This window comes from Lontra canadensis, unplaced genomic scaffold, assembly GCF_010015895.1.
Source record: "Lontra canadensis isolate GAN:19392208 unplaced genomic scaffold, GSC_riverotter_1.0 scaffold125, whole genome shotgun sequence".
NCBI classification, from domain to species: Eukaryota; Metazoa; Chordata; class Mammalia; order Carnivora; family Mustelidae; genus Lontra; species Lontra canadensis.
In genome coordinates, this window is record NW_022631119.1 from 6304799 (window position 1) to 6318948 (window position 14150).

Below are 14150 nucleotides of genomic sequence, written 5' to 3' on the forward strand. Positions count from 1 at the left end.
TTCTGTTCCATGAAATGGGGCAGTTACACCTTCTTCTCAGTAGCCACCACCTAGCAAACACCAGGCACACATTAGGTGCTCAAATGTCTACTGAATATATGTATGAATAAATGATTATTAGGGCAGCTTGAATCATGGAATCAAACAACAGGCATTTTTCTTTTTTCTTTCTTCTTTTATTTTTTTAAAGCTTAAACTCAAGGCTTTTTTAAAAGATTTTATTTATTTATTTGACAGGCAGAGATCACAAGTAGGCAGAGAGGCAGGCAGAGAGAGAGGAGGAAGCAGGCTCCCTGCTGATCCCGGGATCCTGGGATCATGACCTGAGCCCAAGGCAGAGGCTTTAACCCACTGAGCCACCCAGGCGCCCCTCAATAGGCATTTCTGAATGTCTACTAAGTATACTATGGAATCAGGAAACCAAATGGGGCAGAATGGTATTTTCTCCCCACTTTTCCCTTATCTCCTTCCTGAAGGGGGAGCTTTGTAAGGCAGAGAGGCTGTGTTAAAACAAATAATGTTCTCAAGATGGGCTCTAAGTAGTTGTCAATATTAAGAAGAAAAAGGTCTGTTTGTCTTGGGGGGTGTTTTATATACATGCACCTGAGGGACCCAAAGCTCCTTCCCATGGTATCCAGGACCCAACCCTCCACCCCAAGTCCTTGGAGGGGAAAAGCAGACAGAAGGAACTGACAGGGAGCCAGGACTGAGGGGAGCACGAGGGAGGGCTGAGGAGCTCACTGACCCTGCAGCAGCCTGGGAGCGGACTGACAGATAACTCATGGGCAAAGGAAAGCACTCCCACCAGGTCCCTTGTGGCACGTGACCATTCATCAGTGAAATTTTCTTTCTGATAATGGACTGAACTTTTTACATGCTTCCTAACAAACCAGGCCTAGTTAAAATGTTACAAGAATATCGCTTAATTCAACAAACACTGATAGAGTGCTCCCAAAGTGCCGGGCCCTACATAAGTTCAGGAACACAAAAATGAACAATAACAGCCCTTCCCCCCACTGCCCTCAAATATCACCATCCAATTAGCTCCACGCTTCTTCCCTGTGCTGCCCTACTCTCTGGCCTCCACCAACCCAAGTCCTACCCTATCAGCAAGACCCCTCCAAGCTCCACCTAACCCAGAGTCCCCTGAGTGACTCTGAGCCCACAATGAACTCCCGCCTCTTCTGGAATTTGGTTCCATTTTCATCTCTTAGGTTTTATGAATATATATCATCTCCCTGGTTAGATTTGAGCTTCCCGAGAACAGAGACCATTGTTAGAATTTTCCAGAGAAACCACATCCATGATTTGTATCAGACCAAGCTCAGACCAAGTCCAAGCCTTCAACTAGAGACCAATCCCTGTTGTGCCTGCTTCACGAAGGTGCTTTATAAACTTTGTAGTAGCAAGGTCTATAATCTCCCACATTGTCAATAAGCAGCAATAATTTGAAAATTGAGAGGTTAAGAATGATCATACAGAAATCAGAAAGGGCTTGACTCGTGCCTTGCCTCTCCCCTCCTTAGGTCAAACAATCACGCCACCTGTTCTCACTCCTGCCAGGGAGGACTTCCTTGTAAAACTTCCCCTCAGTCCCCGAAAATACCACTCAGCATTCAAGCCCTTTTCTCCTCTCTTTGAGCATATTTCCCAAAGTCTCTGAAATTAGTCAAGTTTAGTAAGTACCATGTTCTGTAACCCTTAATGATTACTCTAAATAGAATTACCTTCTTCCTTTGTCTTGGGCTGTTTCCAAACAAGGTCTGGAGCTAACAACCCCAAGAGCACAGGCAAACACCCTTTAAGGGCTCCTTCCTTCCTGTGGTTCCTGTTTCTTAGAGCTTCTTGGATGTAAAGCCCTGGGGGGTCTTCCACCAACCCAGTTCCTTCTCCTTTAGTCTGGAGCAACAAAGCCATAGCCACCTTTCTGATGAACAACAAGCAGGCCCAGTTTGACCCACTGCTTCAGGAGCAATGTTCTGAGCAAGAGAGAAGCAGCCTCTCCTCTGCAGTCCTCTCCCCTTCCCACCTTTTGTGGCCACAGAATTGGGAGGAAATTGTAAACACAGTGAAGACGGGACTTCTCAAGCAACACTCCTGTTGCTCCGGGGGCCCCGACGACAGAGGGGAGACAGATCATGCCATCCTCTCTTCTGCTGACCCTTAGTACTTGCTTTCTTTCCCAATGTTAAGCTAGAAAACATCACCAAAAAGTACAAGGAAATTCAAAGAGCAAAAAGATTTGGGGAAGAAATCATAGCACCCTGGGAGGTAGGGAGTGGGTGAGGAGGAGGGGAGGGAACCAGTATTACTGCCAAGTTGTCAGTCACCTTCTTGTGTTCTTAAGAATGCTTCATTTCTTTTGTTTGGTCAGTTTTTCCTCCCAGATTCCCGTAAACCTGTTACCTAACGAGGTCAGCGTCACTTAGCCGTTCTCACCCTGTAACAGGAATACTGGCCAGGGATTAAAGCCCAGACCACCATCCCAAGGAAGACTTCGGGAGCCTCCAACTGGGAACCCTCCACACTCTCTTCAACTGACTCACAGCAGCACCAACAGTCGCAATGAAAATTCTAATCCCTTTCCTCCTTCTGTTGCTGCCACTAATGCTGATGCCTGTGGTCTCTAGCAGCCCAAATCCAGGTAATAAGATTAATTTTCTATAAAGGGGAAATGGGGCGGCAGGGGGGATGTGGCAGAACACAGAAGAAAATGTGGCAAAAAACCTGCAACAACCATGCATTGAAATGTAGCCCCTTCCAGCTACAGGGATTTGAGACAAGTTAGTTTCTGCCAGTGCCCGGTTCCTCATTTACAAAAAGGAGAAGACTACACTTACATCCAAAGAGTGTTTCAAGAGCAAAATGAGATAGCGAGATAGTGGGTATCAAAATGTCTGAAACTGTAGCTGCAAAATACAGATATATACTGGCTCAATAAAAATCTGATCTCTGGGGGCACCTGGGTGGCTCAGTCGGTTGAGCTTCTGCCTTCAGCTCAGGTCATGATCTCAGAGTCCTGGGATCGAGTCCGGCATTGGGTTCCCTGCTTAGTGGGGAGTCTACTTCTCTTCTCTCTCTGCTCTCTCTCTGTCAAAAAAATAAAAATAAAAATCTGCTCCCTTACCTTCTGCCCTTTATCCCTTCCCAGAAGAGCCAGTCTTGGTGAAGGCGGTATAAAGGTATTGAAGGCAACTGTACATTCATGGAGGATGAGAAGTCCTTGCTTATATTCTTTAGGGGCACCTGGGTGGCTCAGTCATTAAGCAGCTGCCGTCAGCTCAGGTCATGATCCCGGGGTCCTGGGATAGAGCCCCACGTCGGGCTCCCTGCTCAGCGGGAAGCCTGCTTCTCCCTCTCCCACTCCCCCTGCTTGTGTTCCCTCTCTTGCTGTGTCTCTCCCTATCAAATAAATAAATAAAATGTTTTAAAAAATATTCTTTATAGTACACCAGAATGCCACCAATAATTTTTAATACTATTTAATGGTAAAGTAAAAAACTAGAAAGATCGTATCACCGGATAGTATCTATATTGGAAGCTTTAGCCATACTAAGCTCACGTTTTGGAAAGCAGGCCTTAGGTTAAAGGCTCCAAATCAGCCCCAGCTTTCACTACATCTCAGGTGAGCTCACCATTAGCAGAACAACCATGCAGAAGAGAGCTCATCCCATGTATGTTTCTACTCAAGAAAACCAACTCCTCAAGGGCTAGTTTGAGGTAAAATAGCTTTTTTACATATTTACCGACAACTTGATCCTTAAAATCAGAAGCTCACCTTACTCCACCCCAATTTTACACTTCCCTTCCCTTGTAGAGAGAGATCTCTGGAAGGTGCTGGACCCCATAGTTCTAGGGCCTAGACCGCCAGTCGGGAAGGGAAGGCTTTTCCATCATGGTGACCAACACCAAGGATAGAGTCCTTACCCTTGATTCAAAGCCCTAACCACAACCTGCCTTCCCAATCCACTCTTCATCTCACTAACAAGTGCTCTGTGCTCCACCTAAACTAGACTGTTGGCTGTTCCCCAACGGGTCTTGTGCTTCCCCACGAGCTTAACTTCTCTCATACACTCAGCTCAGAAACCACCTCCTCCTCACAGCCTCCCTGATTCCTCTCTCAACCAGATATGAGCCCTCCGTCCTGTGAACATGCTTCGTCCAAACGTGACCCTCTCTTTGCATTTGTCATATTCTGTCTCATACTGAAGGTATTTGTGTGCCTTTCCTACCTCCACCCCTGCCCTTCTAGACTGCAACCTCCTTGGTAGCACAATCTGGCATAGTGTTTCCATATCCCTCATTCTATCCAGCATAGTATTCAGTAAATATTTGCTAAGGGAAAGAATAAATGCTCAGGTTTCTATGTTCAAAATGTTGCCCTTAAAAGACTCTACACCTGGGTTTGATAGCAACTCTATTAACATTTGGGGCTGGGCAATTCTTTGCTGTAGCTGCTGTTCTGTGCATTGTAAGATGTCCAGCAGCACGTGTGTGACCTCTATCAACTAGATCCAAGCCTCTCCTCCCCTGCCCCCAGTTAAGTTAGACAAAGTTAACTCCAGGCGTTGCCAAATGTCCCCTGGAGGGGGTAACCACCTCCAGCTGAGAACCCCTGCTCTATAACAATAGTTCTCAAACCTGGCGACACGTTTAGACTTTCCTAGATCTATAGACTCAGCCTCGGAACCCAGGGAACCTAGATCTAAATCCTCGTTCCACCCTTACTTTGCAGCCCTAGACAAGCTGCTTCACTTTTTGGAGCCCGTTTTACCATCTTAAAACGAGTAAAATACCATTTAGAACATAATTGTTGTGAATATTAAATGATCTATAAGGTGTACCTAGCAAGGATTCAATAAATGGACTGAGTGAAATATCTCAAGTAGCTCCTAAAAGACAACAGCAATGAATTGGGGAAAGCTCGCTCTGCCGCCAGATGGCGCTATTACAGACACACCAGGGTCCATCCCAGTCTCTTAATCCAGTTTCGTAGCACCTCTCTGGCTCGAGGAAACGACACCCTCCACCTTCCCATCCCCCCCAAATTCTCAAAATAAAATCTGATCTTACTTTATCTCTTAAAATAACCACATACATGCACAGTGTGTTTTTCACAGAGAGGAATGAGGATAAGAATATATGAAAATGTTAGGAAACAAATCACTTATAATAATAGATTAATTACTTATATCATTAAGTATGAAGTTATCTACAATAATTGTTGAAATATAATAAGTAATCCTATGTGGCAGGCGATTTTTTTTTTAAATTTTTAAATTTATTTTATTCTTAAGATTTTATCTATTTATTTGATAAAGACACAGTGAGAGAGGGAACACAAGCAGGGGGAGTGGGAGAGGGAGAAGCTGGCTTCCCGCTGAGCAGGGAGCCCCATGTGGGGCTTGATCCCAGGACCCTGAGATCATGACCTGAGCAGAAGGCAGACACTTGACGACTGAGCCCCCAGGCGCCCCTAGCAAGGGAGGTTCCAAGTACTTCATACAGATTGCCTCATTATGTTCTCACAGAAATATAATGGATTTTTAAATTCACTTTTAATTTTTCAGACTCAAGAAATGTTATAAAAACAGAGTTCACATATATCCTTCATCCAGTTTTTTAAAAATAATATCTTATATTACCATAACATGATTACCAAAACCAGGGAGTTAGCATTGACATAATACTATGAATAAATGTACTAATATTCAGGTTTGCTAATCATCCTGTTAATGTCCTTTTTCTGGTCCAGAATCCAATCCAGGATACTAACCTGAATAAAGCTGTCATGTCCCCTTGGTTTTCCCCAAGCTGGAGTAGTTTCTCAGCCTTCCTTGTCTTTCATGATTTTGACAGTTCTGAAGACTACTGGTCAGTTATTTTGTAGAAAGCCCCTCAGTTTGGGTTTGTCTGATGATTCTTCATGATTAAGATCAGATTATGTGTTTTTGGCAAGAGTACCACCGAAGTCATGCGTGCCTTCTCCATGCCTCACATCAGACGGCCCATGATACTGATCATTCCCAACTACTGATGATATTCATTTTGAACACTTGCTCAAGGTAGTGTCTGCCAGGTTTCTCTACTATAAAACTACTCTTTTCCCCACTCTAATTAATAAGTATCTTGTGAAGAGATACTTAAGACTATACAAAAAGCAGGGTGCCTGGGTGGCTCAGTGGGCTAAATAAAGCCTCTGCCTTTGGCTCGGGTTGTGATCCCAGAGTCCTGGGATGGATCCCCACATCGGGCTCTCTGCTCAGCGGGGAGACTGCTTCCTCCTCTCTCTCTGCCTGCTTCTCTGCTTACTTGTGATCTCTGTCAAATAAATAAATAAAACCTTTTAAAAAAAAGACTATGCAAAAAGCCTATTTCTTCAAAATCCATTGACGAGTCCCACCTTCAACAAAAGTTACTATGGTATTAGCCAAATGGTGATTTTCTACTTCCATCATTCCTTCTACATTTATTAATTGGGATTCTACTATAAGAAAAAGCTTCTCGGGACGCCTGGGTGGCTCAGTCAATTAAGCGACTGCCTTCAGCTGAGGCCATGATCCTGGAGTCCCAGGATGGAGTTCCAGAATCGAGTCCCACATCAGGCTCCCCGCTCAGTAGGGAGTCTGTTTCTCCCTCTGACCCTCCCTGCACCCTCATGCTCTCTCTCTTAAATAAATAAAATCATTAAAAAAAAAGAAAGAAAAATCTTCTTCTCTCCCATTTACTTACTGAATTATTTTATGAGTAAAGACTCATGGATATTTATGGATTATAATCCATTACTATCATTATTTGTTATGTTGTTCATGTTGTCTCAAAATTGACTATTGAGAGCTGCTACAAGCAGGCTTCTCTTTTTGGCATATCATTTTTTAGCAGTTCCAGACTTTCTGATATCACAAGATGTTCCAGGCTCATCTTGTACTTCCCTGGCCTGCCTTGGAATCAACCATTTCTCCAAAGAGCTGTGGTTCCTTTCACTGGGCGATAGTACTCACAAGCCCTGGGCACTAAGGTCTGGCCCATGGCTACCAGGAGCTAGTGCTTCTACGCCTTCTAGTGGACAAAGCTAGGAACATACTAATCCACAGGCACATACTAATGGACAATTATTAGCCCCATTTTACAAATTAGGTAAATGAAAGACAGAAGTTAGGCAACTTGTCCGAAATCATAAAGCTAATATGTAGTGGAACAGCGAAGTCAAAATAATGATAGATCTACCACAAGTCCTAACAAGTGGGAGTTAGCTTCTTTACACATACAGGTCAGTAGAAAGCAACAAACCTAACATTCCAGCATAGACACCCTTTTTGGGACAGAGAGACAGAAGTCCGCAATAATAACCACAATAATAACAATCATGTACTGAACACCTACTTGGGCACTGACCACTGGGCACCCGCAGTAGCGTATTTATTCCTAATTCTGCAAGGTGGATACTACTATTCTCGTTTTACAAACCAGAGAACCAAAAATCAAAGAAGCCGAGACTGCATCGTTAAGGGACAGAGCAAGTAGTAGATGCCAAGTCTGCCTGGATGTAAAGTTCATGCTTATTCCACTATATCAATATTTTCCAAAACTGATTTTTGGTAGGACATAAAAATTAGCTTTTACTTCAATAGTTATGTTTATGTTAATGTATGTTAGAAAGAAATCTAAGCATGTATCAAACCCCTAATCTCACAGATAATACAGCAGAGGATGAGGCTGGTTTTGTAAATTAAATCTGTTTAAAGAAAAAGTAAGAAGTAAGTAATAGCATCATAAAGGTGGTCCAGAAATGTCTGAGGTTTGGGAAACATCATACTGTAGGAACGTGCAGCTTCATTTTAATTTATGCCATGGAATTAAGGTTGTAAAGACTGCAGAAAGAACAACACTTGGGGCGCCTGGGTGGATCAGTGGGTTAAGCTGCTGCCTTTGGCTCAGGACATGATCTCAGAGTCCTGGGATTGAGCCCCGCATCGGGCTCTCTGTTCAGCAGGGAGCCTGCTTCCTCCTTTCTCTCTGCCTACCTCTCTGCCTGCTTGTGATCTCTCTCTGTCAAATAAATAAATAAAATCTTAAAAAAAAAAAAAAGAACAACACTTAAGAATCTTAGACCTGAGTTTTAGCTTCAGCTGGGTCACCATTACCTTTGTGAACTTGGGCATTTCATTTGCTCTCTCGGGGCCTCAGTTTCCTCATCTGAAAAAAAAAAAGGGATAGTGATTTAGTTAATTTGTACAATCCTTTTACAAGCAATTTAGTAATAATATCAAGAAACATAAAACTATTCTTAACTTTTGACCCAGCAATTCCACTTTGGGAAATCTTGACCAATAACCTAATGTTTGGAGAACAGTTACAAACATAAGGAATTTTATCAATATCCAAAAGTAAAACAATCTAAATATTCAGCAATGAGTGAAGAGTTAAATAATTTGGAGGTCATATGCTTATTGGGAATGTTAGGTAGTCATTAAAAATGTCTGTTTGGGGGGCACCTGGCTGGCTCAGTCAGTTAAGTGTCTGCCTTGGGCTCGGGTCATGATCTTGGGGTCCTGGGATCAAGCCCCAAGTTATCACTGGGCTCCCAGCTCAACAGGGAGTTTGCCCCCCACTCATGCTCTCTCTCTCTCTAATAAATAAATAAAATCTTTTTTAAAATGGTGGGGGGGGGCTGGGCACCTCAGTTAGTTGAGTGTCCCACTTTTGATTTCAGCTCAGGTCATGATCTCAGGGTCATGGGATCCAGTCCTGAGTAGGACTCTGCCAGGGCATGGAGCCTGCTTGAGATTCTCTCTCTCCCTCTGCTTCTCTCTGCTTGTACTCTCTCTTTTTCTCAAAAAAAAAAAAAAAAAGTTAATAAAAATGTCCATCATAGGGGCACCTGGGTGGTTCAGTGGGTTAAAGCCTCTGCCTTCGGCTCAGGTCACGATCCCAGAGTTCTGGGATCGAGCCCCGCATCAGGCTCTCTGCTCAGCAGGGAGTCTGCTTCCTCCCCTCTCTCTCCTCTCCTCTTCCTGCCTGCCTCTCTGCTTACTTGTGATCTCTGTCTGTCAAATAAATAAAATCTTGGGACGCCTGGGTGGCTCAGTTGTTTAAGCCGCTGCCTTCAGCTCAGGTCACGATCCCAGGGTCCTGGGATGGAGTCCCGCATCGGGCTCCTTGTCCAGCGGGGAGCCTGCTTCTCTCTCTGCCTCTGCCTGCCACTCTGCCCGCTTGTGCTCTATGACAAATAAATAAATAAAATCTTTTAATAAATAAATAAATAAATCTTTAAAAAATTCCATCATAAAGATGACATAGCAACATGTTTATAAAGTGAACAAACAACAAAAAAAAACTTGTTCACATACTATGGTTATCACTGTAGAAAGAAAATCATATGCAGGAAACACACCAAAATACCACCAGATGGTAAGAGTGAAGATTTCTTTATTTGTACTTTCCAAATTTTCTCTAATATAGCTCTATACATTTAGAATTTTAAAAACTTCTAACTAAAGAGATTCAACTAAATAACCTCCAAGATTCCCTCTGGCTCTAGTATTCTGTGGTCTTCCTCTGGAACTACAAGTAGAGGTCAGGCGAAAGTAAAATATTAAAGTTCAGACGGCAGGGGCTATGTGTGTCTGCCTGAGTTATTTTTTTTTAAAGACTTTATTTATTTATTTGACAGACAGAGATCACAAGTAGGCAGAGAGGCAGGCAGAGAGAGAGGCAGAGAGAGAGGTGGAGGCAGGCTCCCTACAGAGCAGAGAGCCCGATGCGGGGCTCAATCCCAGGACCCTGGGATCATGACCTGAGCCGAAGGCAGAGGCTTAACCCACTGAGCCACACAGGCACCCCGGCTTGAGTTATTTTAATAGCACTCAAAAAAGCACATGAGAACATCTGGAAACTAGTACTTGGGGAAATGGTGCAATACCTTCCATCTGTGTGGCAGAAAGGGCACCAGTCTGGGAAAGAGCCCTACATTGAATCAAAGGATCTCTAAGGGCCCTCTCCACACAACTCGTCCATTTGTTTACTATACAAACATTTACCAAGTGCCTGCCATGTGTCAGCTCTATACAGTTGAATGACTAATGAGCCATCGGTGGGAGCAAGATTTTTAGTTTCCTGTAGCACGGAATGAGGGACTTAAACAACAAATTTATTTTCTGACAACTCTGGTAGCTCTTTGCCCAAATCTTTTCTTCTTATAGGGACTCCAGTTGGACTGAATTAGGACCCACCATAACGACCTCATCTTAACTTGAACTCATTTTAACACAGTCACCTCTCTAAAGATCCTATCTTCAAATAAAGTCATTCTGGGGGTTAGGGCTTCATCACGAATTGAGGGCGGGAAACAATTCAATGTCCACAACAGATTTCAAACAACAAACTATATGTGTAACTGTGCATTAAAAGAACTGCCTTCAAATACAGTGGGAAACCATGTGAAGGCGTAATTGATTCTTACAGGATATATCAGAAACCACTATGCCAAGGAAGCACCATCTGGGCCCACTTCTAGCTACAGAATCTCAAGTCTATTAACTATCATCCTTGACTGTCATAGAAATATTACCATTTCACAAAATCGGAATCAGGTGAGACAGCATCAGGTGCTAAGACAGACTTGACTAGAGGCCAAAAGAGGAATGGATTTGTTCCAGAGGCACAAAAGTAAATACCATCCTCTTATAGTTGAACTTGGATTATGGATGCAAATATAGGGAACATAACGGTCAGGTGAAGATCCTGACGAGTCTATGGAATAATCTGCTCCTTGTTCTCATTTCTGAAGTCATGAGAACTTTAATGTGTGCTGGGACTAGGGCGTATTATCGGGCCCTCTTTTTCTTTTTCCTAAAGATTTATTTATTTATTTGAGAGAGAGAGCGAGAGCAGGAGAAGGGTGGGAGGGACAGAGAGAGAGACAGAGAAAGAGAAACCCAAGCAGACTCCACACTGAGCACAGAAGCCGACACAGGGCTCGAAGCAGGGCTTAATCTCACAACCCTGAGATCATGACCTTAGCCAAAACCAAGGGTCAGATGCTTAGTTAACTGAGCCGCCCAGGTGCTCCTGTCAGATCTTGATTAACACTCACCTTTTATCCTTTCTTCCATCCAGAAGCCATTCTTTTTCCACCTACCTCCAGCTAAGCTCTTCTCTAAGCCATAACTTAAACCTCAATTCCTTATCCATTTAAAATATTCATGGGGCCCTGGGTGGCTCAGTGGGTTAAAGCCTCTGCCTTCAGCTCAGGTCGTGCGTGATCCCAGGGTGCTGGGATTGAGCTCCGTATCAGGCTCTCTGCTCAGCAGGGAGTCTGCTTCTCTCTCTCTCTCTCTGACTGCCTCTCTGCCTATCAAATAAATAAATAAAATCTTAAAAAATAAATAAAATAAAATATTCCTCTCTTGAAGTACCCAAGAGCCCTGAAAAATGAAGGAGGGGCATTTGGGTGGCTCAGTCAGTTAAGCGTCTGCTTTTGGCTCAGGTCTTGTTCTCAGGGTCCTGGGATCCAGCCTGGCCTGAGCATTGGTCTCCCTGCTCAGTGGGGAGCCTTCTTCTCTCTCCCCTACTCTCCCTCTGCCACTCCCACTACTTGTGTGCCCTCTCTCTCTCTCTCTCTCTCAAATAAATAAAATCTTAAGAAAAAAAAAAAAAAGAGGAAGGAAAAACCAATGATGCAGGTAGCACAATACTGGGGGACCATTTCTGTTGGCCCCTTCCCTTTCCGGTACCAGGCCATGACCTGTTTCCTTCCACCAGGGGTCGCCAGAGGCCATCGGGAGGTTCGCCAGGCTCCTAGGACGGGGCTCCACAGAGGCAGCCAAGAATGTGATTGCAAAGGTCAGTATCAACAATAGCACTGCAACATCCCAATCCAACTCTCTCCCCTGAGCCCCACTCCCGCCCTCCAAACACCAGTGCAGATGTTTTCTGAGCTAACTTCACCCACTGCCCTTCTCCATCAGCCCACCACATGTAGCACCAACACTTGTCTTCTTCCTGAGTCTCTGACAAGAGCAGGACCCTCCAAGTTCTAGGGGGAGCTGGTTGAATCTCTGGCTGCCCTTTCCCCCCTTATTCTTTTCCCTAAGAACCCAGGGCTGCTTTCCAAAAACTTCCTGAATCTTCTTTTTGATCTTCGTTAACTCATAAATAAGACTGAAATCAGAGAGGCAAAACGTTTGGCCAAGTTAAGACAGCCAGAGGAAGACACTAGATCTTTTCTTCATTTTTTGGTCTCCTTAATGATATCTTGATGCCCCCTCCAAACCTGCCTCCAAATTCTTGCCAATACAGGTCAGGCAAAACAACTCAGAAATCCTGGTGCTCATATAACTGGGTATCCCCACTGTTCTGTGTTGACTCCTTTCCCCACCTCCACTGCAGTCTGAAAAAGAAACTGGAAGGCAAGGAAGATGGCAAGTAAAGCCCTGCCCTACTCCCTATTCTCAACGATATTAACCTTCCCCTCTAAGTACCAGCCCTGTTATTTCAGACTGGTTCCTGAGAGCCCCTAAAAGAAAACTTATGGCAATGCCTGAGATGCCAAAGAAGCAGTGTCCCTGTGATCAGTTCAAGGCCAGTGTGAAGAAAACCAGTAAGTTTCAAAAAGAATGACCTTCCTTCAACCAGAGTCACTCTGCAGAATAACAATTCCACATTGTTATTCCATATGATTCCATATGATGGAGCAGGGGTTGAGAATAGACAAAAGAAGTGAAATGAAGACTAAGATAAGCACACCTCTCAGCCCTTTCTACTCAATGTCAACTTGAGGAAACAAGAGTTAAGGAGGTAGATACAATTTTCCTAATACTAGAAAGGTTCGACCAAATTCTTAGATTTTAGAAGTCCATTGCTTATCAAAATGGAGGGAGATGGAACTATTGGGGACTTGGTCATCAATCTCTGAAGATATCAAACATAATTTGGTTCCTTCCTTGAGAAGTTTTTAAATGTCATGTAAAAAGTAAATTGGCAAATTAAACTGATCGAAATTATGATATTATGAAGGATGAGATAAATCAAGATCCTTATCACCACTGGTAGAAGTAAAATACAATTTGGTAGTACCTATCGAAAATTTATTTACTTATTTTTAAATATTTTATTTTGGGGGGCACCACGGTGTCTTGGTTGGTTAAGTATCCAGCTCTAAGGAATGAGGAATGAAGAATATATTTTTTTATTTTAATTTCTAAATTTTTTTTAATTTTAATTTTTTTCCATTGGACAAGTCTCACTTTTTTACCATTTTGAAAGCTTTCCTAAAAATTAAAATTTCTTAAAGATTTTATTTATTTATTAGAGAGAGAGAGAGCATGAGAGGAGAGAGGTCAGAGGGAGAAGCAGACTCCCCTCCAAGCAGGTAGCCTAATGTGGGACTCGATCCCAAGACTCCAGGATCATGACCTGAGCTGAAGGCAGTTGCTTAACCAATTGAGCTACCCAGGCGCCCTAAAAATTAAATTTTGAAAACATTTTTAATATTGATCTTTATTTTCACCCTAGGGAACCAAAGGCACCACAGGAAGCCAAACAAGCACTGGAGAGCCTGCCAGGAATTTCTCAAACAATGTCAGCTAGCAAGCTTTGCACTGCCTTTATAGGACTCCCTCTCCCAATGAAACATTCTCAGTCAAGATGGTAGAGGACACCTAGAGGATGCCCTCCTCCCACTTCCAGCTCCCCTACTCTGTCCCTACTCCAGCGTTCTCACAAAGCATTTTCCCAAGATTATTGCTTCCTCTAGTGCCCTCTTCTGTTGTCAGTCTTTTTCTGTGTGCCTCCTCCCTCCCTTTTCCCAGGCTTAAGCTTAATTACCTGGAAACCCTGGTTTCTTAACTGGTCCCAAATGACCTTACATATAACCAGGCAAGTAGCAAACAGAAAATAAATATTTTTAAATGTAGTAAGTCAAAATCCATTTCTTTCAGATGGGGTCTGGCAACTCATTTAATCCCCACTTTAGCCCGTTTACTGCAAACTCTACCCAGATTCTACACACACTTCCCACCACCAGCCTCATTCTTCCTCTCCACTGCCCAATTTTTTATTCTTTTACCGTTTTAACAAACCTTTTTGAGGTAAGAGCTAAGTGGAGCAAAGATAGCAGGTGTAGGAACAAATCTGACAGGATCTTACTA

At 43.4% G+C, this 14150-nt stretch overlaps 1 protein-coding gene across 1 annotated transcript; it reads left to right on the plus strand.

Moving 5' to 3' along the window:
• The first annotated feature begins 2377 nt into the window (after positions 1-2377).
• On the plus strand, positions 2378-13915 carry CXCL17 (C-X-C motif chemokine ligand 17). Its single transcript, XM_032841857.1, has 4 exons — positions 2378-2644; positions 11764-11844; positions 12500-12601; positions 13516-13915. The coding sequence occupies exons 1-4, from the start codon at positions 2566-2568 to the stop codon at positions 13611-13613; spliced, it is 360 nt and encodes a 119-aa protein (XP_032697748.1). The 5' UTR covers positions 2378-2565; the 3' UTR covers positions 13614-13915.
• The last annotated feature ends 235 nt before the right edge of the window (positions 13916-14150 follow it).